This window comes from Sprattus sprattus, assembly GCF_963457725.1.
Source record: "Sprattus sprattus genome assembly, chromosome: 15".
NCBI classification, from domain to species: Eukaryota; Metazoa; Chordata; class Actinopteri; order Clupeiformes; family Clupeidae; genus Sprattus; species Sprattus sprattus.
In genome coordinates, this window is record NC_137913.1 from 4,281,971 (window position 1) to 4,304,470 (window position 22,500).

The 22,500-nt window shown below is 45.0% G+C and overlaps 1 protein-coding gene across 1 annotated transcript in view; it reads right to left on the bottom strand.

The window, feature by feature from the left end:
- The window catches only part of rab11fip1a (RAB11 family interacting protein 1 (class I) a), a gene marked incomplete at both ends in the record, with an annotated part of 24,564 nt that extends 2,722 nt beyond the window's left edge, over window positions 1–21,842 (bottom strand). The window contains 4 exons of the mRNA XM_080851929.1: window positions 9,762–10,126; window positions 10,292–10,746; window positions 11,106–11,536; window positions 21,493–21,842. Of these exons, the coding sequence (XP_080708055.1) occupies window positions 9,762–10,126; window positions 10,292–10,746; window positions 11,106–11,536; window positions 21,493–21,842 (1,601 nt within the window). The remainder of the gene's footprint in view (window positions 1–9,761; window positions 10,127–10,291; window positions 10,747–11,105; window positions 11,537–21,492) is intronic.
- Between the last annotated feature and the right edge of the window lie 658 nt (window positions 21,843–22,500).

Genomic DNA, 22,500 nt, shown 5'->3' on the forward strand with positions numbered 1-22,500 from the left:
TGTCAATCTCATTTGGTGACAAATCTACTTCTTCTTCTTGAATCTCATTCTTCTTGTGAGGTGCAAAGATGCCATCACTATTGTCGTGCAGTAGCAAGTTCCGTGGGTCATAGGAAAGGCGTTTGTCACTAGTAGAAGGGTCACATTCAATAACTATGTTTTCTGTTTCTGCCTCAGGTGCATTTTCCAATGACTCGATTTTAGAGAGTGTGGCATGTTGACTGCGACTCATTGACAGGTCCTCCATCTCAGCAGGCTTCTCTGTGTGGTTTGGCGTGATAATTACTCCAGCTTTTTCTTTTGGTAAGCCCCCGGGCTGTGTAAGTGTCATGGATCCAGATAGTGAAATGGGGGTTTTGTCAAAGGATTCTTCGTTAACTGGTTCGTCAAGGGGTGTGGTTACAACAGTCCCCTTCAAGAGAACGGCATCCTGGGTAAGAATATCAGGTGCCGACGTCAACACATCTGAAGAGGGTTCACTATTCCCTATGCAGCTTGAGCTTGCTGGAGGTGAAGGTCCGCTAGGTGAATGTGATCTAGGAGACGGTGCTGGAGGTGAAGGTGCTGGTGTCCCAGAAGGTGTTTGGGAAACAGGTGTACTATCTTCTATTACAGCCAGAGCTATATTCTGTTCGGGGAACTTCTCAGAACAATTCTCAGAAAATGCATCTGTTGGAATAGCTGATCCAAAAATACCATCGAAGTCACCAGGTGTTAAAAGACTATCTTCTATTTTTGTCTTTTTCTCTGAGTCAACAATACACAGGCAGTCATTATTTGTGCTCCGTTCGGGTTTGTTCCATGGGTCATTGACCGGGATTCTATCCGTCTTAACTTCAGTTAAATCAGAATGTGTATCCTCTCTCATGGAAATAACCTCCGTCTCTTTCAATGCCAAGGTCTCTGTAGCAGGTCTCAGTACAGATTCACAGTCGTCTTTTTCTTTCGCAGTACACCCTGGCTCGACAGAATGACTTGACTTAGATTTTACAGTCTGCATCTCTTTGGCACCCCACAGTCTTCTTGCTCTGGGTACAGGTTTGTATTTTGGATGATCAGGACCATCAACTACACCATTAAGACTCTTCATTTCATTCTCAGGACCATGGAGTGGTGCGGATAGATCTTGGTTTCTTTCATGAGCATTTTCCAGTGCATCAGACATCAATTTCTTGGAATTTTCTCTGGGATTTTTCTCTGAAGAGGAAGTAGTTTGTGAAAACACTTCCTCGCCCCTGTTCTGCTGTGGTAAATGCCAAGGGTCATGGGAAAGGAGTTGGTCATTAGGGAAGGGGTCAATAGGGAAGGGGTCATCTTCAAACGAGTTTTCTAATAACTCGACATGATGATACACTGGTCTGGAAATAACATTAGGTGCCACTTGTGTTTCACTTTGAGTCTTGATCACACGTGTGTCTGAATGCACTGTTGCTCTTGATGTGGGGTTTTCCATTAGATGATCAGGACCACTGACAACATTAGGTTCCTTCCTCTTATTTCCATTAAATTCTTGTGACCTTGCGAGCCGTGAGTCTCTCTTTTGTACATTTTCCAGTGCAGAAATCAATACTTTGTTAGTCACTTTGAAAGGCTTTTCGACAGATGGACTGACAGGTGAAAGGTTTTTCATGGTAGTCACCTCTATTGGCTGCCCAGTTGAGACTGGCTTGGGAGGCTGAAGAGCTTGCTTGGAACTGGGGCCAACCTTTTGATCACCCAAGACTTGATTTGGGGGTGGGAGAGCCTGCTGGGAACTGGTACCAACCTTTTTAACACCCAAGATTGGCTTAGGGGGCGGGAGAGGCTGCTTGGAACTGGGGCTTACATTTTTATCAGTCACAACTAGCTTAGGGGGCAGGAGAGCCTGCTTGGAACTGGGGCCAACCTTTTTATCTGGCACGACTGAATTTGGGGGCGGGAGAGACTGCTTGGAACTGGGGCTAACCTTTTTATCACCCAAGATTGGCTTAGGGGGCAGGAGAGCCTGCTTGGAACTGGGGCCAACATTTCTATCATAAGATAAGACTGTCATGCGTGGCAGGGGAGCTGGGCCAACCTGTTTATCATACCTTTCACTCAGAGCCTCCTGTGGTGGTGCAGTGCTCCCATTAGATACACCAGGGGGACGGGTCGTTTTTGATTCATTATGACCGCTGGCACTCCTCTCCGTCCCATTGACCTTAGCAGCCCTCTTCATCTGTCTCTCATTCACCTCTAGCATGATGTGATCCCAGCGAGCCTGGCCCATCACTCCGTGCCTTCTCTTGGGAAACAGAGTTTCGTAATCAGGCGTAGGCAGAACTGGCCTCTGGGTCTGCTGGTGTCCTGCGCTCTCAATGACTCTTCTCTCATCAGTCTCCTTCGTGAGCTGCTGCGGAGTGCGACTCGCGGAGGCAGGCCCACCTCTCGAAAGCACACGTCTTACTGGCAGGCTTTCCATACCCGGCCTGTAGATGGTGCTGAGAAGCTTGTCTGACTTATTTGGTGTCAGAGAGGAATGGTATTGCCCCTCCAGAGTGTGCACTGAGTGGAATGATTCAGATCACAGCCAGGAGGAAAGGACCTTGATTTAGGTATGGGCAGTATCTGTGGGGGATGGGGGGGGGGGGGGGGTCGTTATATCAGTTTCATGTTTCTGACACTGCCAAGGAACAGACACAAAAAGAGATGCTTGCATTTGAACATTCTACCAATCTTAACTTAATCCATTTTTTGGTTTGTTTGGTCTAAAAAGAAAATAGTGTGAGCGTGAGATAGGAAGACAACTGTTAAAAGTTATCCTGTGGTTATGCAAATAAAAGTACTCGCAAGCTTCCATCACCATTTCTAAGTTTTACCCTTGCATACATGTTATGTTAGGAGGGTCTCAAGTATTCAAATAAGGCTGTGATGTAATGTCATCAGTTATGCTAGTGTAGTTCACAACATGTGATACTCTGTATTAATTCATCATAAATCTATCTCCTGTGGATTTGCAGTCAACATTTGCCTATTATCAAGGAATTTGAAAGTCTCAGAAGCTTGTCTCAGCAAACAGAAGACACCGAGTTCACACTATGCAAGGAATTACATTTATGTTTAGAAATGCTGAGGATTTTTTTGTTTATATTTCGAGTCTGCAGTAAATCTTTATCTTTAGATATGATGATGGAAATATTCACGCCACGTTAGACCTGCCATCTGCCCATGTTAGACCTGCCATCTGCCCTATTGCCTGATATGAATCACAAGGTGAACCATCCTAAAACAGTCACGTTACCAACAGTAAAATGACTAACAAACTTCCTCTTAAAAGTCACCATGAAAACTATTCTATCCTTCACTGCTCTGTAAATTCCCAAGGGAATATTTTTAAGCTATGAATGATAAATTGACTCACCACTGAGATTGCAAAAATAGATCCCAAAGCATAAACAACAGAAGATTACAGTTCCTTAAGCCACGATGGTGCTTTGGCTCACACACAATGCGGGTTAGTCACTTGTTTGTGTGACGCGACATCTCTCTACAACCAGTTCTGCTCCATACCAACAGCACTGACATGCATTGTGTTCATCCCACATCAACCAATCAAAAGAAGGCGACAAACTTGTCAGACTGGTCAACAGCCAGGTACAGTGGAAAAACACGTTAAAATACAATACAAGGTGGGCCAACCAGGAGAGTATTGACTCTCAACAGCTACCTTCAATGTCACAAACATTTGTACCAAAGAAATTGATTAATTCGTCCTGGCCAGCACCAGTTTGCTGAAAATGTAAGTACATAGCCGTATGAACACAAGGAAAAAATGATCATTCACAGTAATGCAGTCACCAGGATTTGCAGGTGGATAAATAACCCGCTCATGTACCCTTGAAGATACTTGATCATATTGCTATTAAAAAACGGTCTTTGTTACGATCGTTATATTATACGGGTTAACCAATAATTAATCTTGGTAATTTTTTACCAATCACTTGTTGTGCTTGAGATCACATCATTACAACCACATTATATGTATGAAACAGTATCAGTGAGGTGGGACATCTGGAAAAAGATGCTCATGCTTACTTAATTTTATGATATGGTGACAATTTAAAGCACAGAAGAGTGTGGTTCTAAACTTCTCACACCTGAGGTTGATAGAAACTGATGACGGAATGCGTGAAAATGTGGAAATTGTGAGTTTAGCATGTTAAGTCAAGTCTGAAGTGAATAGGCATCTCTCTATAGCAGAATGGCACAGATACTCAAGCAAGCCCCCCAGTTAGCCCCCGCCAGCTTCATACATTCCTGCAGTGGCTTAGCACCCATCAATGCACTCTCCTTTGAAATAAAATGAGTGACTAGCACAATTAAAGCACAAGATTGTTAGAAGTAATTTAAATGCTTGTAATTCAAACTTGCAGAATGTCCTTGAGAACTAAATATTAGAAATGTCTCTTGTTGACACTTCAAATCACTATTCACCTCTATGTGAATGCCGGCACATAAAGTAATTAAGAAATACATAATAAATCATTAGAGTATCCGACACAGGAGATTTCAACTGCACCAAAGCCTTGCCATTTTCATTAACCCTTTGTGGCCTTCATTTACATCTTTGCTGTGTGCTTTAGCAAAAGGAAGATTAGGCAGACACCTGGGAGATACTGAAACACTGAAAACAATGGTGCAGCCCTGCCAGGCTTTACCAAGAATGCAGCCGGAATACCCAAATGAAATGATTAATAAGATGATTAATTTAGAGTAAAAAGAATGCTTGAAGCACACCACAACGGCCAATAATGCAACACAAAGAAATACATTTCCAAATATAAAGCAGATGCAGATCACTGTTGATAAAGGTTAGAAAAAAAATCAAGATCACCTGTAAATCATGAGAGAAACTATGTAAAAAGAAAAGTATCCCATGATGTTTGAAACCTGTTGGCCTCAAAAAAGATACAATTTTTGAAAAAAAGGAAAAAAACTCAAGACATGCTGTGTGTTGTGTATTGTTTCTCACATTGGCTGACACTACTTGACCCATGTCTCTTTTCCTCGTGAGATTAGACAGTGCTCAATCCACCCAAGCCAAGTTAAAACATAACATTGCCATAAGTCAAACTGCAGAAAACAATGGACAAAACCGGTCTCACCTGCGTAACGCTGACACTGGCCCTCCACTGCTGCCCTGAGGGGCAGCGGACTGCACTGTATCTGTGGGCGACACCCATGCCCGCACAGGGGTCTTTGACCCAGCAGGATGGGTGACAGAGTCTCCAGCCTCCGCTCCCGGGCTCTCCGGCCTGGTACTAGTGGATGCTGCTGTAAGGGCTGACGGTGTAGACACATGTTCTGGTTCCCACGGCTCCTCCACAGGTACTGTTGCATCCTGGGTATTAACTTCAGGCTCTGGCTTCAGAGCATCGGACCGAATCTGTCCAGAGTGTCCGCCTAGTTTCTCCATAGAATCGTTCCCAGTAAGGACTACACTCACGGGAGGCTTGGGGGCTCGACGTTTCTTTGAGAACGTTTCTGGGATGATTTCCACGGGTTTGTCTTGCTCTGTAGACACACCAGTGTCACTCGGAGAAATATTGGAAAATGTATTTACGGAACGATGTGATTCAAATATGTGGTCAATATCCTCAGCAGTCACGCCCAGTTCCTCTATATCTATTTGCTTCTTTGTACCTCTTGAGAGACGGTCATTTTGACTCGTGTTCGGCTGTGAAATGTTCCAATGGTTTCTCGACGGAAAACTGTCCGTGTTCTTATCTTGCTGTGCTTCAGGTTGGACGTTCTTCGTTGCTTCTCTGGCTGGCGTCTTTTGCCTGGGTTTGACTGAGGGCAATTGTTTATCAGCCTTTATGACATCTGCTGATTTTCTGTCTGAGTTATTATTAATCTGTGTGGCGCGGACTGCAGGTACAGGAGGTTCTTTGGGCAGCCTATGCTCAACGCTGCCCACATTTCTCTCATTACTCTGTCTAGGTCCGGCAACAAGGGTCTCTTCATTAGCCTGTTGTCTTGGAGAAGCTGCAGCAGTTGGCTTGGGAGGTTGAAGAGCTTGTTTGGCACTAGACCCTGCCATTGCTCCAGAGCTATGAAGAGCTTGTCTGGCACCGGACCCTGTCGTTGCTCCAGAGCTATGAAGAGCTTGTCTGGCACCGGACCCTGTCGTTGCTCCAGAGCTGTGATCAGCTTGTTTGGCACCGGACCCTGTCGTTGCTCCAGAGCTATGAAGAGCTTGTCTGGCCACAGACCCTGTCGTTGCTTCCTCTCGTCTCAGGGGTTTTTGAACAGGACGCTCTCCAACGGGACCATCCACACTCATCTCCGGCCCACTCATGTCTGCAGCTCTCTCCAGTCGTCTCTGGTTCACCTCCGCCATGATGTGATCCCAGCGAGTCTGGCCCATCACTCCGTGCCTCTTCTTCGGAAACAGAGACTCGTAATCGGGAAGCGGCAAAGCCGGCCTTTGGGCATGCTGATGATACCCTGCCCCCTCTACACCCGCCCTTTGGTTGGATTCTTTTTTTACGGAGCTCAGATGGACACCGGAGGAAGCCACGGCTCCAGGGGAAACACGTCCATGGCGGGGGTTCACTTGAGCAGTAAGTCTATATTGTTCATCTGCGCCACGAGGTCCAGGTGGAAACATGGCGCTGCTCTTTCTTTCAGGTGTGGTGGAGTACATATCAAAGGAGTCTGAGGGGAGACTAGACAGGGAGGACACAGAGAGCAGGGAGGAGGGGGAGAACTGGTCCTGGTTTTGGGTATTTGTAGTATCGGTATAGGAGGGGGGATTCTCTAAATCAGTTTCAGGCTCTTGCCACTCTGCCAATCTGCCATGGACCAGAAAAAAAAATAAAACACAACGTCTACACATCAATTCCTTTCCAATGTCCAACTGTTATCATACCAGGTAATCTATTCATCACTGTCCTCACAATCACAATACTAAAAGTCCATCATCATTCATGATTAGAGAATATATAAAAAGTATATACAATTATTTATAAAATGTGTATGAGTTAAAAACAACAACACCACTCTTGTAGAATGGTCTTCATTTTTCTTAATAAAGTATTGTTCTAAAGATTTTACTTTTATTTCATTAGTCTGGCTACAGACTAAATCCAGTTTTGATTTCTAATTCAATTTCAAAAGCTTTATTGACATGACACATGTGTGCATTTGTACTGCTTAATCACATATCTCTAGTGAAACACTCTGCCCAGTCTGTACCAGGCTCTATTTCTTTGGCCAGCAAATGTAAGTGTCATGGCATGTTAAGTTTAAATGTCATGTTATGTTAAGTTTAGGTGTGATGTCATGTTAAGTTTAAATGTTCTCTTTATATTTAGGCCTAGGCAGTGTTACAGCTTTACCTTCAGAAATGGTGATGGACTTCTGCATATACTGACTACAAACACCCAACTAGGTGTGATCTATTCCTTACCAGGCCTGATGTGGTGAACTACACACGCCAGCTAAATTATCAATAGAAAGTACCCAAATCACATCGCTACTCTAACAAAACACTTCTAGGCAATCATAAAACTATTGATCACCTAGTTCCAAAATGTATCATTAACAGATTAAAGATGAACTGACTCACCACTTGAATGATTGAAAATATATATCCGAGCTACAAGTAAAAAATCTTGAACAAAACAAAACAGATCCTCAAGCCCCGGCCGGCACCTTCACCTCACACAAAGCAAGTTCGTCCCAGTCTGTGATCCTTCTACATCCTTAACCAGTTATGCTCCATACCAACACCACGGCATCAGGCACACCCAATTCCGTTCCACCACCACCGTAGACCAATCAACAAGTCCCCAAACTGGTCTGATCAGTCGCTCCCACTCCAGGCAGAACAGACAGAGCCATTAGAGTCGTTTACTCCAGTCAGCAAGGATCAGCCTGAGCAGTGGTGTAGTCCAGGGTATACGCAGGTATACGGAGTATACCCACTTATTTTTCTGTCAGCACTGAGTATACCCACTTCTCAAAACAGGGTGTTTATCATGTGCTGTATGGGCTGTTTAAAAAAATTAAGAGTATACCCACTTCTTCCGGGACCACTACACCACTGAGCCTGAGCTAACGCTGGACAGTTCAAACAATGGAGTCCGTGTTCCGTGCTACTTGACCGTTCAACAAATGTGATTTCACAAAAAAAAGGAGGATTTCTCAAGGTTATCTGGCCTGAACAGCCAGCCTGATTCTGAACAGCCTGATCAGCCAGCCTGATTCTGATTCTGAACAGCCTGAACAACAGAGTAGGGAACAAAGCGAGAGGGGAAGAGGAGGAATATTTGTGAATGAATCTGGAGGAGTGTCAAGCCAATGTGAGAACGCATCACAAAAAAAAAATCAAATCATGAAAGAATCCTTCAAAAAGGTTAGTTACTAGTATGATCACATGATTATAGATACATAAGCACATTTTGAACACCAAGTTACTACAGACAGCGATTACTATAAACAGCGCCCCCAAGTGGAGAGAAGAAGTATGATCCCTTCATAAGCATTCCATAGGCAGCCCTTCCACCTTATTAAGCGCACGCCAGCCCTGCCCACTTTATTAAGCGCACACCAGCCCTGCACACCTTTTCCATCTGGTGGAAAGGGTCTTTAGAACAGGCTATATAATAACAGAACAGAGACTGATCATGGAAGGTTGTGTACACTTTACACAAAAATTGGATAAAAGCTGACAGAATAGATGCCATTGATTGTTTTGTGGAGGAATATTGACAAGAGTGCGCTCAACCCCTGCTGACGCGATGTAGTGTGGTGTTAATGTGACACCTGGTGGTAAAATGAGAACATTCTGCCTTGGCTACTGCTAACCACATATTTCATTCCAACCTCATGGCTTTATTTGTGCTGCGAATGCTTTGGTCTGTGGAAACACACCTAGACGAATACCAACCCACCCATTTCAAAACAAACTGTATTATTGTTTGTATAGTATGAATTACTCAGTAGCATTATTTAAAGATTCTATGAAGTTATCAATGCACACCATCTGTATTCTGTGTGACCCTTAACATCTTTTTGATAAACTGTTTTAATAAATGTATTCTAAGTAGCTGATATTATTTATCATATACTCTGTGTCAACTATACAGACACTTACAACTTCGTTACTTAACAAGTCTGTGCGGAAAGAATAAGAGAAATAATTTTATAAAGAAACTATTTTATAAAGATTTTGTGAAGATCCCTCAGCAGTTGCATCTTCCCATGCAATAGCCCTTTAGCATCCCTGGTTAACCAACAGCGAAGAGTTCCTAGCATATCACCTTTCTGTTTGTGGACAGAGAAGAGTTACTAGCATAGCACCTTTTCTGTTTGTGGACAGAGAAGAGTTACTAGCATAGCACCTTACCTGTTTGTGGACAGAGAAGAGTTACTAGCATAGCACCTTTTCTGTTTGTGGACAGAGAAGAGTTACTAGCATAGCACCTTACCTGTTTGTGGACAGAGAAGGCTTGTGACCCAGCATAAACCAGCACATCACAGCTCATTACATGAAAGTGAACCTCACGGAACCAAGAGGCTGCTAATCATACAGTTAGTATAGAGGATTTGGAGAGGATTTGATTTGCAACAGGTCCCAGCCATACACCACATGACCATCTGCATGAATAGATGACTCAACTTACCCTTCATGATGCCAATCCTCCCCAAGGATCTCAGCAAAGGACCTCTTGGCAACACAGAGAGCACCCTTTGACATACATATATGGCATTTACAGAGAGAGAGGGAGACTCACCTTGGCTTGACGGCAGACACCTTGGCCGTGCGGCTGGGGAAGCCACCGCTGGGGGCGTGGGGGCCGAGGACTCCTCTTTGGACGTCCACTGGGCCCTGGCCAGCGGTGGGGTTGGGTGGGTCTGGGCTGAGTGGGATCTCCTCGAAGGGGTTTGTAGAGGCGGGGACCTCGAGCTCCTTGACTGATCGGCGAGGAGCTGCGGTCGGGGGGCTCTCCTGGTGCTGCTGCTCCTCCTTCTTCTCCTCCTTCTTCCGTCCGATGCCGAACAGAGACGAGATCCTGTCCGTGACTCTGGTCTCCTCGTGGTGCCTCTGCTCCTCGGCTCTCCGCGCCTCCTCCTGCTGCTGCCTCCTCCGCGCCTCCTCCTCTGCTTGCTTCGCCTCCTCCTGCTCCTCCAGCCTCTTACGCTCCTCCTCTCTTTTTCTCCTCCTCTCCTCCTCCTCTTCCATCTTCCTCTGTCGCTCCTGCATCCTCTTCTTCTCCTGCTCCTCCTGCCGGTGCAACATGTCCTGGATCCTCTTCCCCTCCGCCAGTCTGCGCTTCTCCTCCGCCTGCCTCTGCTTCTCCTCGGCCTGCCTCTTAGCCTCGGACTCCCTCTCCTCCTCTTCATCATCATCATCATCTCTAAGGCGCTGCTGCTGCACGTTGCCTTTCTTTTCCTGCGTCTCTGGTTTGTAGGTGGGGATGCTCAGGGCCTTGAAGGAGTCGGTGGAGGTGTCGGAGACGTTCCTCTCGTGCCGCTGCTGCCTCCTCACGTCCTCCACGGACCCCTGTCCCGAGCTGTTGAGGCTGAGGGTGGACCCGCTCTTGTTCTCCGCCTCCTCGGAATAGACGTGGCTGCCGTTGATGCACAGGCTGTTGGGGTCCTCGGCGCTCTGCTTGGACCGGCCCAGCAAGGAGAAGGGGCCCTTGGACGCCTTGCTGTCGTTACTCCCCGTGCGTTTATGACCAAGACCAAACTTGCCAAGACCGATCTTCCTTTTCACTGTGAAAAGTAAGCAGGGAGAAAATATTATATATATATATATCATATATGTATATATATAGTAATATCATATATTTATATATATATAGTAATTGATCAATTATATATATTTATTACACGGCTCTTCTTAATGCTGTAGAATGCTCCATTCACTTGAATGGGGCTTCCCAACCTTCTGCGGTCCGTTATTAACCGATAGCAATATCATATATTTATAAATATAGTAATTGATCAATTATATATATATATATATATATATCATTTATCAATTACTTTCAGAATTTAGCTTCTGACAGAAAAGCCTGTAACTGCTATAATTGACGCTAATGTGATGTACAGAACAGGTATGAAACACTCACCATCAGGAGACTCGACGTTTAGGCCAGAGGACCGGCTTGCACTGAGGGGGGAGTTCTTCTCTGGGAGGGTTCCCAAGACGGACATGGACTGGGAATGGTTGCGGTGCAGGTTGGACTTGGGAGCGAATAAGGACTTGAGTTTGGACTTCTTCTTTGTGCTCGGGGAATCTGTGTGGGCGTCCCCTTCCCCTTCGCTGTCGGTTAGCACCTGACTGACCGAAGGCACAATGGCGGACGCCGAGTCGGAGAAGCCATCGCTCTTCTTCCCCCGGACCTTGTCCTTGAGTTTGCCGAGGCGAGAGCGCGGCTTGTCCTGCATGGAGAGGTCGAACATGCTGGCCGTCAAGTTGTTCCTCATGAACTGGATGTCCAGCAGAACTTCTCCACGGTCCTTGTCTGCCTTCCCATTTTTATCTAACAGCTTGAACCAACTGCAGGGGAAGAGTAACGAGGAGAGAGCATAACAGAAAACTTAATTAATCATTTGTCCTTCACTGACCATATAGCATAAATCCACTCTGAAAGCACCACGCTCTAAAGTGTTTGAAGTCAGCGGTAACTACGGTCCTCTTGTTGGGCCTCACGTGACAACCAATGTTTTGTCAAATCACCCGGGTGCAGAAAAAAACTAAATGAAACAATGACACAAAAAACATAGATGTTCTCAATAGTTTTGAGGTCAAATCTTAAAATAGACTTCACTCCTCCATTGCATGGCTTAAGTAATTATGTTACAAGGAGAACAGGGCCTTTTCTGTGAGCCCTTTTCAACATCAGACTAGCTCACTCTACTACATTCTGTGAAGGTCCCCCCTGTTCCAGCAAGCTCCAGGCCACAAGGCTGAAAGCTGATAAAACAGACAATTATGTCTTTGTGTGGCCTCTGCACTGATCTCCTCCTACGGTCAATACAATCTGCATTCAACACACACACACGCTCACACACACACACACACACACACACACACACACACACGTCTGCACACACACACACACACGCTTGCACACACTCACACACACACGCACACACGCTTGCACACACACGCACACACACACACGCACAGGAAAGGTAGGGCTGTTCTGGCGAGCACCTATCCTCATCGTGACACAACAACATTGATGTCATAACACACTCTCACCAGAGTGGCTCCAGGTACGTTGCTGTGCTCTGAAATTACACAGGTCTGTGGACAGGGAAAGATCAGTGAACCTGCATTTGGATGGGTAGTGATTATAAGAGTAGTAATGGACAGCATCAGTGTACCACATAATGTCTATTTGCTGTGCATGGATACATTTCACCTTGACCTAACCTTGCAAAACAACACTGACGTCAACAGTGGCGTAATGTAGTTACGACGGACCCAGGTGCAGGCTAGGATGACGGGCCCAGGTGCAGGCCAGGATGACGGGCCCAGGTGCAGGCTATTATAACGGGCCCTAGTCAGTGGTGTAAGGCAGTGGTTCCCCCAACATTTTACAGTCCCGTACCCCTTTTTTCATGTTTGTAACCGCCGCCACGTCCCCTCCCCCTGCGCACATATCCCGCATATGACACTGTCACGGTGGGTTTATTAACCTACCTGTAGCTATTTTTGCCAGTGTAATTACAGTACCAGTCAAAAGTTTGGACACACCTTCTAATTTTTTGAGATTTTTTTCTTTACTTTTATTATTTTCTACATGGTAGATAACACTTTTTTTGTTTAGTACATCATTCCTTATGTGTTCTTTCGTAGTTTAAATGTCTTCAGTATTCATCTACAAACACTTCTCATCAAAATTAAAGGTGTGTCCAAACTTTTGACTGGTACTGTATTTTGCTGAATATGGGTATAAATAAGTATTTTTGGCAATGTCTACGGGCCTCCAAGACCCACAGGCCCAGGTGCTACCACACCTGCTGCACCCCCTTTAGTTACGGCCCTGGTTGTCTAGCTGAAAAACATAAAGCCATGAAGCTGACTCAACAACTACCATGCAGATGAATTAAAGCATGTCAGCGTGTTTAGTCAGCGATAAGAGGGCATCTAAGCAAATGTGTTCACCAAACTTTATTTTGCTATTGCAAATCCAAGTTTAGACACACACACACACACACACACACACACACACACACACACACACACACACACACACACACACACACACGCACAGCTTCACCTCAGCACATACACACTTTGGTTACTGAGGTAAAGAGAGAACTGAAACATGGATAGTGCTTAACCTGTTACATGTCACACTGACTGTAGGTAGGCCTACTGATATTCATATCTGTTTCAAGTGTCAGAACTGGTTGACAATAGATAGTTGACTGAAGCGCTTGACGATGAATAAATAACTAGACTTAAGTCCATTGCCACACTCATTTTCTCACTGGCACAAATCCAGACAGACCACACTACGTTTTAGCCAATCAACACAGTTCCTCATTACCGTGGGAAGGTGACATGGGAAGCCTTCACAATAAAAGGGAACAATAATGAATGCAGCATAAAAGTAGCCATCTAATGTCTATTTTCCATTCAGTGGTATCGTTTCATTACTGCTATATTTCAAGCAACCATTTGAAGTATCATGGAGAATACAGCTATGATGGGTAGACCTCAAAAACTCATAGCACGCAGAATAGAATACAGCTATGATGGGTAGATGAAGAGAGAGAGAGAGACAGAGAGAGAGAGAGAGAGAAAAAAAACTCATAGCACGCAGCCATTATCCACATTCCTTACAAATGGCCCAAATTTGCTCAAACTACTAAAAGACCAGACATGAGTTTTATTAAGCATGACAAATGGAAAGTCAGTAGTGAAGTCAAATGCCCTTGCAAAGGAGGGAGGACGCCATCAATATTTCATGGTTTGGCTGCCAGACAGCGCATCATCAATGCCGCCAGCAACCCAGAGTCTCTCTGGAGTCAGCAGCCCTCAAAATGGCACTAATAAAGCAGTAATAACTACAGCTTTCTCCACATCAACATTCCCTGGAAAAGACACTAATAAAGCAGTAATAACTACAGCCTTCTCCACATCAACATTCCCTGGAAAAGACACTAACAAAGCAGTAATAACTACAGCTTTCTCCACATCAACATTCCCTGGAAAAGGCACTAACAAAGCAGCAATAACTACAGCCTTCTCCACATCAACATTCCCTGGAAAAGGGAATTCAGCAGGGATAAAAGGGAGTAAAGGCCAGCTTGCATTCCATCGGACCCTACAGCGCTGTGGGGGGGGGGGGCTTCGTGTGGGGTTCACAGTAATGGCCTCCACTGTTGCAAAAACCTTATCTGTCTCCTGAAGCGAGTTGAGCCAAACCATACAACAACTGTGAGCCTAAACACAGGCCCATCCCCCACACACCCCTTTACCACTTGTGCAACACGGTACACAACAGTGTTCCTGTTTTCAGTAACACGCAGTTTTACTTCAGTAAAGGTTCTTCTGCCCTTCCTACTTTCACAGTGAAAGAGGGAAACACAGAGCATTAGGAGGGTTAACAGAAACCAGGCGCTGCGTTCCCATTAATACGGCGCTGCTGTTTCCTAGGTAAACAAAGCGCCACACATATCAGTGTTTACTGAGAAACCTGAAACTGAGGCCCTCGCTGGAAAGACCTTGGGACCTGAGCAGTCCTGTTTTACCAGTTTTAGGAATAAAATTAAAATAAATTAGTTATATAATATCTAATATAAATTATGTTAACTTCCCTCAGAATGTGTGTGATACAGCATTTGAATAAAAGCATAAATGATTCAATTAAATCGAGTCGCTTTCTCTTCAGTCATCATTTGCACATTTGTTTTCCTTTGAAAAAGTGGATATACAGAAGGGGTTTAGACATCCATTTTCAGTCTAAATTCCACAACAGCGCCTCACAGTTTGATCCATGGAGAGTATTTTGGTCGTTGGTTACTTTTCTTGTTGCACTGAAAGTTTGGTCTGTATGCAGTGCAGTTTGAGTCCGTTTGTATGTACGTAATCATCTAAGACAGGCTACTATAGGCCAGGTTTATTTGTATATTTGGTGTGTCTACACTCCTTCCGTATCAAATAAGAGGGTCACATTTGTTGGGCGTAATCGATCGATCATCTTCTGTAACCTCTGTGTGTGTGTGCGTGTGTGTGCGTGTGTGTGTGTGTGTGTGGCTGCGTGCGCGTGTGCGTGTCAACACGTCCACTCTGCTGAGTCCATGTATTGTGAGAACATGCCCTTAGCTGAGTCACATCAATCACTGATACCAAAGAATGGAATTTGATCGGGGCCGCTGTATGGCCGCAATGTTTTCTCAGCGGTTTGCTCCGCGTTGACGGGAGAAAATACATGCAGCAGAGTTTCCATGAAGGACAAAAGAATCGCAGCGACGTGAGAACCAGGCCCTCAGTGTCAATGTCAAGCCCTAGGATATCAACATTACCCCTCAAGTAAGACAGTAATATGATGCCACTGACTATGGGAGAAAAGGTTGGAATTCAATACTCTGTGAGTGTGTGTGTGTGCGTGTGTGTGTGTGTGTGTGTGTGTGAGAGTGTGTGTGTGTGTGTGTGTGAGTGTGTGTGTGTGTGGGGGGGAGGGGGCGTCAGAGAGAGTAAAACGGCCTCTATATGGCACTCATAAAGCTGCCCCATTGACGAAAGTCATGAAACATGAAGTCTACTGATAACAAAAGGAGAGTACAGTTAACACAATGAAGTCATTTATGCAAGCGACGCCCTTGGTACACCCTGTAATGGTAGCCATAAAAGCAGCCTCGTCATAAATGAATCGAGATTAGGTACACATAAATGAATCGAGATTAGGTACATAGGACAATTCCATTACAAAAGCCGAACAGCCGTTAGATCGGACGACAAATCTAACCTGTTTTGACTGATTAACAAAATGTGCTTAACACGAGTATTGCAGAGTCGTGCAAAACAAACAAAAGCTCCCTGTACAGGAGCCATCTTCACTGGTTCTTCCTGTTCAACGTGTTAGATAAACAAATTTAAAGAATCACCACAGAGTGAATTCTCATACTTTAGGTGTTATGATGTACACTGACTAACCCAGTTACATAATTTAAGGGTGTATGTATGCTTTGTTCATTTGTGAAAATGTTACATCGTATTGTTTTGATGCCTTCAATACCACACCCACTGAAACACGTCAATAGGTTACCATGCCCGTGTACTGAACTCATCAACCTGAGCTAATTTAAGGCCATTATACGGACGACTAGGGTGGCAACCGTCACGCCCTCAGGTAGAGAACACAACTCACAAGCCCAGGTGACTCTGATGTTCACTCTCACATGGGATAATACCATGATAACCAGGCTACCCGGAAAGGCCAACACAAGGAAGGGCATGCAAATACAGAGGATTAGCTTCCTACGCCATGCTAGGCTGCTAGAGGGGTGGTTAACCTCACTGGCAAGCACAGGTGAACCAGGGGGATTAGCTTCCTACGCCATGCTAGGCTACTGGAGGGGTGGACAACCTCACTGGCAAGCACATGAGAACCACAGGGATTAGCTTCCTACGCCATGCTAGGCTACTGGAGGGGTGGACAACCTCACTGGCAAGCACATGAGAACCACAGGGATTAGCTTCCTACGCCATGCTAGGCTGCTGGAGGGGTGGACAACCTCACTGGCAAGCACATGAGAACCACAGGGATTAGCTTCCTACGCCATGCTAGGCTGCTGGAGGGCTGGTCAACCTCACTAGCAAGCACAGGTGAACCACGGGGATTAGCTTCCTATGCCTGCTAGGCTGCTAGAGGGGTGGTCAACCTCACTGCAGGGGATGAGCTTCCTACACCATGCTAGGCTACTGGAGGGGTGGTTAACCTCACTGGCAAGCACAGGTGATTCAGGGCACAGGTAGAATGCCAGCGGAACAAAACACCATGTTCACTTATTATTAGGGTTGTCAAAATAAGGCATTCATTTCAATTAAAGAATTATAGAAAAAATAAGGCATAAAGAAATTATGCTGATTAATCGGATGTCATGAGTTGGATTTGAAAAGAGGCCAGTTTGCATCACATCAATGGCAAATCTGACAGATTTTTAAATGCTTCTCATGTCAAATTGATATAAGCTATTTATTTTGATTAATTCATCTTAATGCATGTAATTAATCGTTTTAATCATTTGACAACCTTACTTATTATCATCTTCAGAGGAAGACAAAAATAAAGACATTTGATGTGATCTACACCAGCATCTGTTCAAAAAGTGTATGATACAGCCTCAACAGGGAATCAGTTTTATCGGACAGAGTTTCGGACATTGCAACATTATGTCACGCATACCGTTGGTCATGCACATATTAGTCACCCACACAGGGACTCAAAACACCAGGGCTTGAGCATCCCTATTGCACAGACCTATCTGAGTATCTGTCACCATGCATGTGACGGTGTGTATGAAACACATGTTTACTCCCAAAGTGAAAAAAAAAAAAAACATGGCACTAACTTTTCCCTTCAACTGTTGAACTCCAGTTGATGCCCTGAAGTATTTACATTCTGACTCAGACTGTGAGCAAGTCTGAATAAGAGCTAGCAGCATTATCAGAGGTTACAGACGGAAACAGAACAGGCCAACCACGGCTATCTTATCAGGTCAACTCACTTCCCATTAAAGGAACAGTACGAAAACTGAACAAGAGTCAAGAAGCAAGTGAGTCACTTTTTGTCATTATAAGATCCCGTAAGAACGTCTTGCATGTTTTTCAGCAGTCACATTATAGTCACATATTTAAACGGCGCCGATGTCATCTTTAAGCAAACGAAGCTTGAAAAGAGTCTTTATTTCCTGCTAAAACATTGTGAAAGGGCCAGGCGGGGATGCTGACCGTGGGGGCCCTTGTTAAAATGCCTGTTTAATGAAGTGTAGCTGGGTGGGGTCCCTGCTGGATGCCTTCAAAGACCCAGGTCCCAAAACCCCGCCTCCTAGTCCCCCCCCCCCCCCCGACTCAGTATTGACGGGGGTTCTTTCAGCTCTGTTGGAGAGGTGGAATCCACAGAGTTCAGCAGTTTAAAAAAAAGGGGAAAAAAAGACAGAAAAGTACAGATAAAGCAAGCCCACCCTTTCCCAATGAATGAAGCCCAGATAAACCCAATGTACAGGGGTCGGCCATTTTTTCTTGATGAGATTGTAACGCAGGCCACTAGACACAAAGCAGAGTAACTCCCCTCTCAACTGCGAGTCTAGTTCAGTGTTTTTTTTAGACTTGGCTATGTCTTGGGTGAGGCTCAGATCTCACAGCATCCCAGTGGAACGCTGGAATGTGAGAGGGCAGCGCTCTAACGCGCGGGGCTTGAGTGAATGTTTGCGCATGAAAGACTGCCCTTGACTGGAGTTTCGATCTGGGCACATCACAGTCGTCAGAGTAAACACAGCAAAAAAAAAAAAGCCAAGGATCAGCAGAAATAGAAAATTCAAAACAAGCCAGCGGTGTTGTGGATGACAGAGGGTGGCTTGTTGAGTTTAGCAGGGTTCCAGTGCTAGATCAAATTATCCAGAAGAAGATTCTGGTAAAAGTTAATTTCAAAGCAACAGTTTAAAGGTTCAGTCAATGATTCTAATCAAACACATTTTTTTGTAAAATTCAGCTAATTGCTCCTCACAGTCCTCTAGCTGTAGCCTGGTGACACCAGCCTACGTATTTCCGCCTGATTTGATGGAATGAAATGGAGTCACAGGCTGGTAATGGCCAGGCAACTCTAGCTGTGCTCTGCACACAGTCCTCTAGCTGTGCTCTGCACACAGTACTCTAGCTGTTGATGTAGTCTGTGCACACAGTCCTTTAGCTGCAGTCATCTAGCTGTGCTCTGCACACAGTACTCTAGCTGTTGATGTAGTCTGTGCACACAGTCCTTTAGCTGCAGTCATCTAGCTGTGCTCTGTACACAGTCATCTAGCTGTGCTCCTCACAGTCCTCTAGCTGTGCTCTGTTTACAGTCCTCTAGCTGTGCTCCCTACAGTCCTCTAGCTGTGCTCTCTACACAGTCCTCTAGCTGTGCTCTGTACACAGTCCTCTAGCTGTCCTCTAGCTGTGCTCTCTACACAGTCCTCTAGCTGTGCTCTCTACACAGTCCTCTAGCTGTGCTCTGTACACAGTCCTCTAGCTGTCCTCTAGCTGTGCTCTCTACACAGTCCTCTAGCTGTGCTCTCTACACAGTCCTATAGCTGTGCTCTGTTTACAGTCCTCTAGCTGTGCTCTCTACACAGTCCTCTAGCTGTGCTCTGTTTACAGTCCTCTAGCTGTGCTCTCTACACAGTCCTCTAGCTGTGCTCTGTTTACAGTCCTCTAGCTGTGCTCTCTACACAGTCCTCTAGCTGTGCTCTGTTTACAGTCCTCTAGCTGTGCTCTCTACACAGTCCTCTAGCTGTGCTCTCTACACAGTCCTATAGCTGTGCTCTCCTTACAGTCCTCTAGCTGTGCTCTGTCCACAGTCCTCCAGCTGTGCTCTGCACAGTCATCTATCTGTGCTCTGTCCACAGTCCTCTAGCTGTGCACTAAATATGACAGTCCTCCAGCAGTGCTCTGCACAGTCATCTATCTGTGCTCTGTACACAGTCCTGGCTCAAAGAAAACAAAGTGACTCGGACCAAGCCATGCACTATGCCAGCCAATCAGAACACTGCTTCAGGGGCATGGAAAAAAGGGATGTCATTAGAATGGTAGTTGAGAACAAATATCAACAACCTTTCGCCAGAATCACAGGCCAGACCTTTAACACCTTTATGTTCCGCCAGTGGATATGTGGCTAAATGTTTGATATTCATCTTGGTTCACGACATATTGCTCCAAATATCTCACAGTATAAAGTCTTCCCACCGTAACATCTTAGAACGAAGGCTGTCTGTCATATATAATGTCCCAAAATGTGTTTCATACTAAGGTAAGATTGGAAGATCAGCCTATCAGCAAGACAAGTTGTGTTAACTTAGTAAAAGAATTAGCCAAAGTAAAGTTATGCTGCCTGCATTCTCTTTTCAAAGGGAGATGTCCTAAAACAACAGCCTGACTACATATGTTTGACATTTCAAAACTACCTTATTTTGAAGAAGCCAGGAAAACAGTTTCCTTATGAATTAACTGTTCCAGTGGTTACCTGAACATGAACATGTACAATGCCCTTTTATGGGTCAAACTTCCCCTAATTTGGGTGCGCCTTGATGACACTAGAACACATCATGTTTTGGTTGAGATTCCGTACTGAGTCAGGAAATAGGGGAGTGGGAGTGTGAACAAGAGTAGAGGGAGTCTGAGAGAGGAGGAAGAGGAGAAGGAGGAAGAGTTCCGCTTTGTGATTCCAAAGCGTCATGGTGCCTATCCTCTAGGCACACAGGTAACACAAGTCGGCTGTTGCCTAGGAGACCGCTGGCTCAACCATCCACAACAACTCATGTGTCCTCGGCTCCGCCCGCAACACAAACATGTTCGGAACACTTAGCTAATGTTGGTTGGGCCTACTCTGGAGAAACATACAAAAACTAAAAATAAAAGTGATTTAATTTGTTTCTTTGCCTTTAAGCGTATGAGAAAATGCTCCCAACCACAATGGCAGTCTACTTGCCGTTTTTGTACACTTTTCTCACATTTGAACACAACAATTCAAAGAGATGCAGCACACTTAAAAGTGTGTTTTGAGATGTAAACTAATTGATATGACTGTATTGTAAAGAAACACATCAATTCTGGTGTTAATATTGACACAATTACCGCTATAATAAAAAGGCAACGGCTATGGCGCCTGAACTACAGTTGGTGCACTTCCAAATAGTTTGAATGTTTTTCTGTGCCAATAGTGTTTCTACTGTTGCCTCAGACATGTTTTTCATAGATTTCTTCTGTCAGTGGCGAGGGCCAAAAATCCTCCTTCCTGGGGGGCCGCCTCACAGGCCCCCCTGTCAATTGGCTATTAAAAGGTGACCGTGGGGATGAGAGTGGGGGGGTTGGGGAGAGCCGCCCATTTCATGACCTAGAGAAGTTCCAAACAGTCGACTCTACATCAGCATCTGTCTTGCAAGGTTTAGGATGGGGTCTTGAGCAGTGGTGTAGTCCAGGGTATACGCAGGTATACAGAGTATACCCACTTATTTTTCAGTCAGCATTGCGTATACCCACTTCTCAAAACAGGGTGTTTATCCTTTACTGTAAGGGCTGTTAAAAAAAATAAGAGTATACCCACTTCTCCAGGGACCACTACACCACTGGTCTTGAGCCATTTAAAACCCATAAAATGCCAATTTGTACCAGCATCAGCACTGATCCGTGTCATCAAAGTGCAGTCAAACTTTAGTTTACAGCTCAAAAACCCATTTAAGTGTTCAGCACCTCTTCCAATACACCTTCTCGTTTCCCTTTGACAACACAAACATACTCACTCGCTCTTTTTCCGGGTCTTGTTATCGTGGAGATCCAAAAGGTTGACGACCGCCTGTCCAAGTAGCTTATCCAGACCCACCAGCGCCCGGTGCATTACGATGATATGCAGAGTACAGCGGTCGGCATTGCCTTGGTGGAAGAGCGGCAGGTCGAAAGAGGCTTCCTCCTTCCATACCGGTGCCACACATTTTTCTGCCACCGACGTTGAAAATTTGTCTTTGGCCACTTGCATGATTGCGTACGCGTCGTTGGTGCCATTCTTGCCTTTGATTTTCAGGTTCCTTGCTTGGAACACTGTTACCTGTACACTCGTAGGATACCATTGTTGACTCTGATCTGCTAAAGACATTCTCGAAGCCCTCGGGTCAGATCAATGCGAGGGTCCAGCCTATTTGCCAAAGGCTGGCAATGAACTGCGTTTACGTATTGTGAAAACGCGTTCGAATGTTCTGAAAGCTACTACAACACCGACTGTCCCGTCAGAGTTTGATGCACACCGCGTAGTTTCGCAATACTACAGACTCCTCCTTCGCAGGTTGGATCATGAAAACATGATTAGTCCGATGACGTAGACGATGAGGAAACGCACGAGGATGCATGTGGAAAGTGTTCGTCAATTCTGAATGATTTGATAATCACAGATTCAATTACTTCAATTATACGCTATACTAACCATTGTTTTAAAGGTTCCGACTATTTTGTTATTGTGATTTAGGTTGTTGTGCTAGATTCATGATTGACTTGTATAAAGCACACATGCCTAAAGCAATGACCAATGTAAGATTAGGAGATTCCTACTTAATTAGGTAGCAGGTAATGATATCCGTAATAATTGTTGATGGTGTCGACTGGCTGAACGTGGCCTACTCCCGTTTCTCATGGATTAAATCAATTAGTCCATTAGCCTGTCACCGTATAATCTAGTATCCTACCTAAAATAGACGCAGCGCGTGATAACAACGTGGGCGACTTCATTCATGTCAAGCCGATTAGTCATAGACCACATT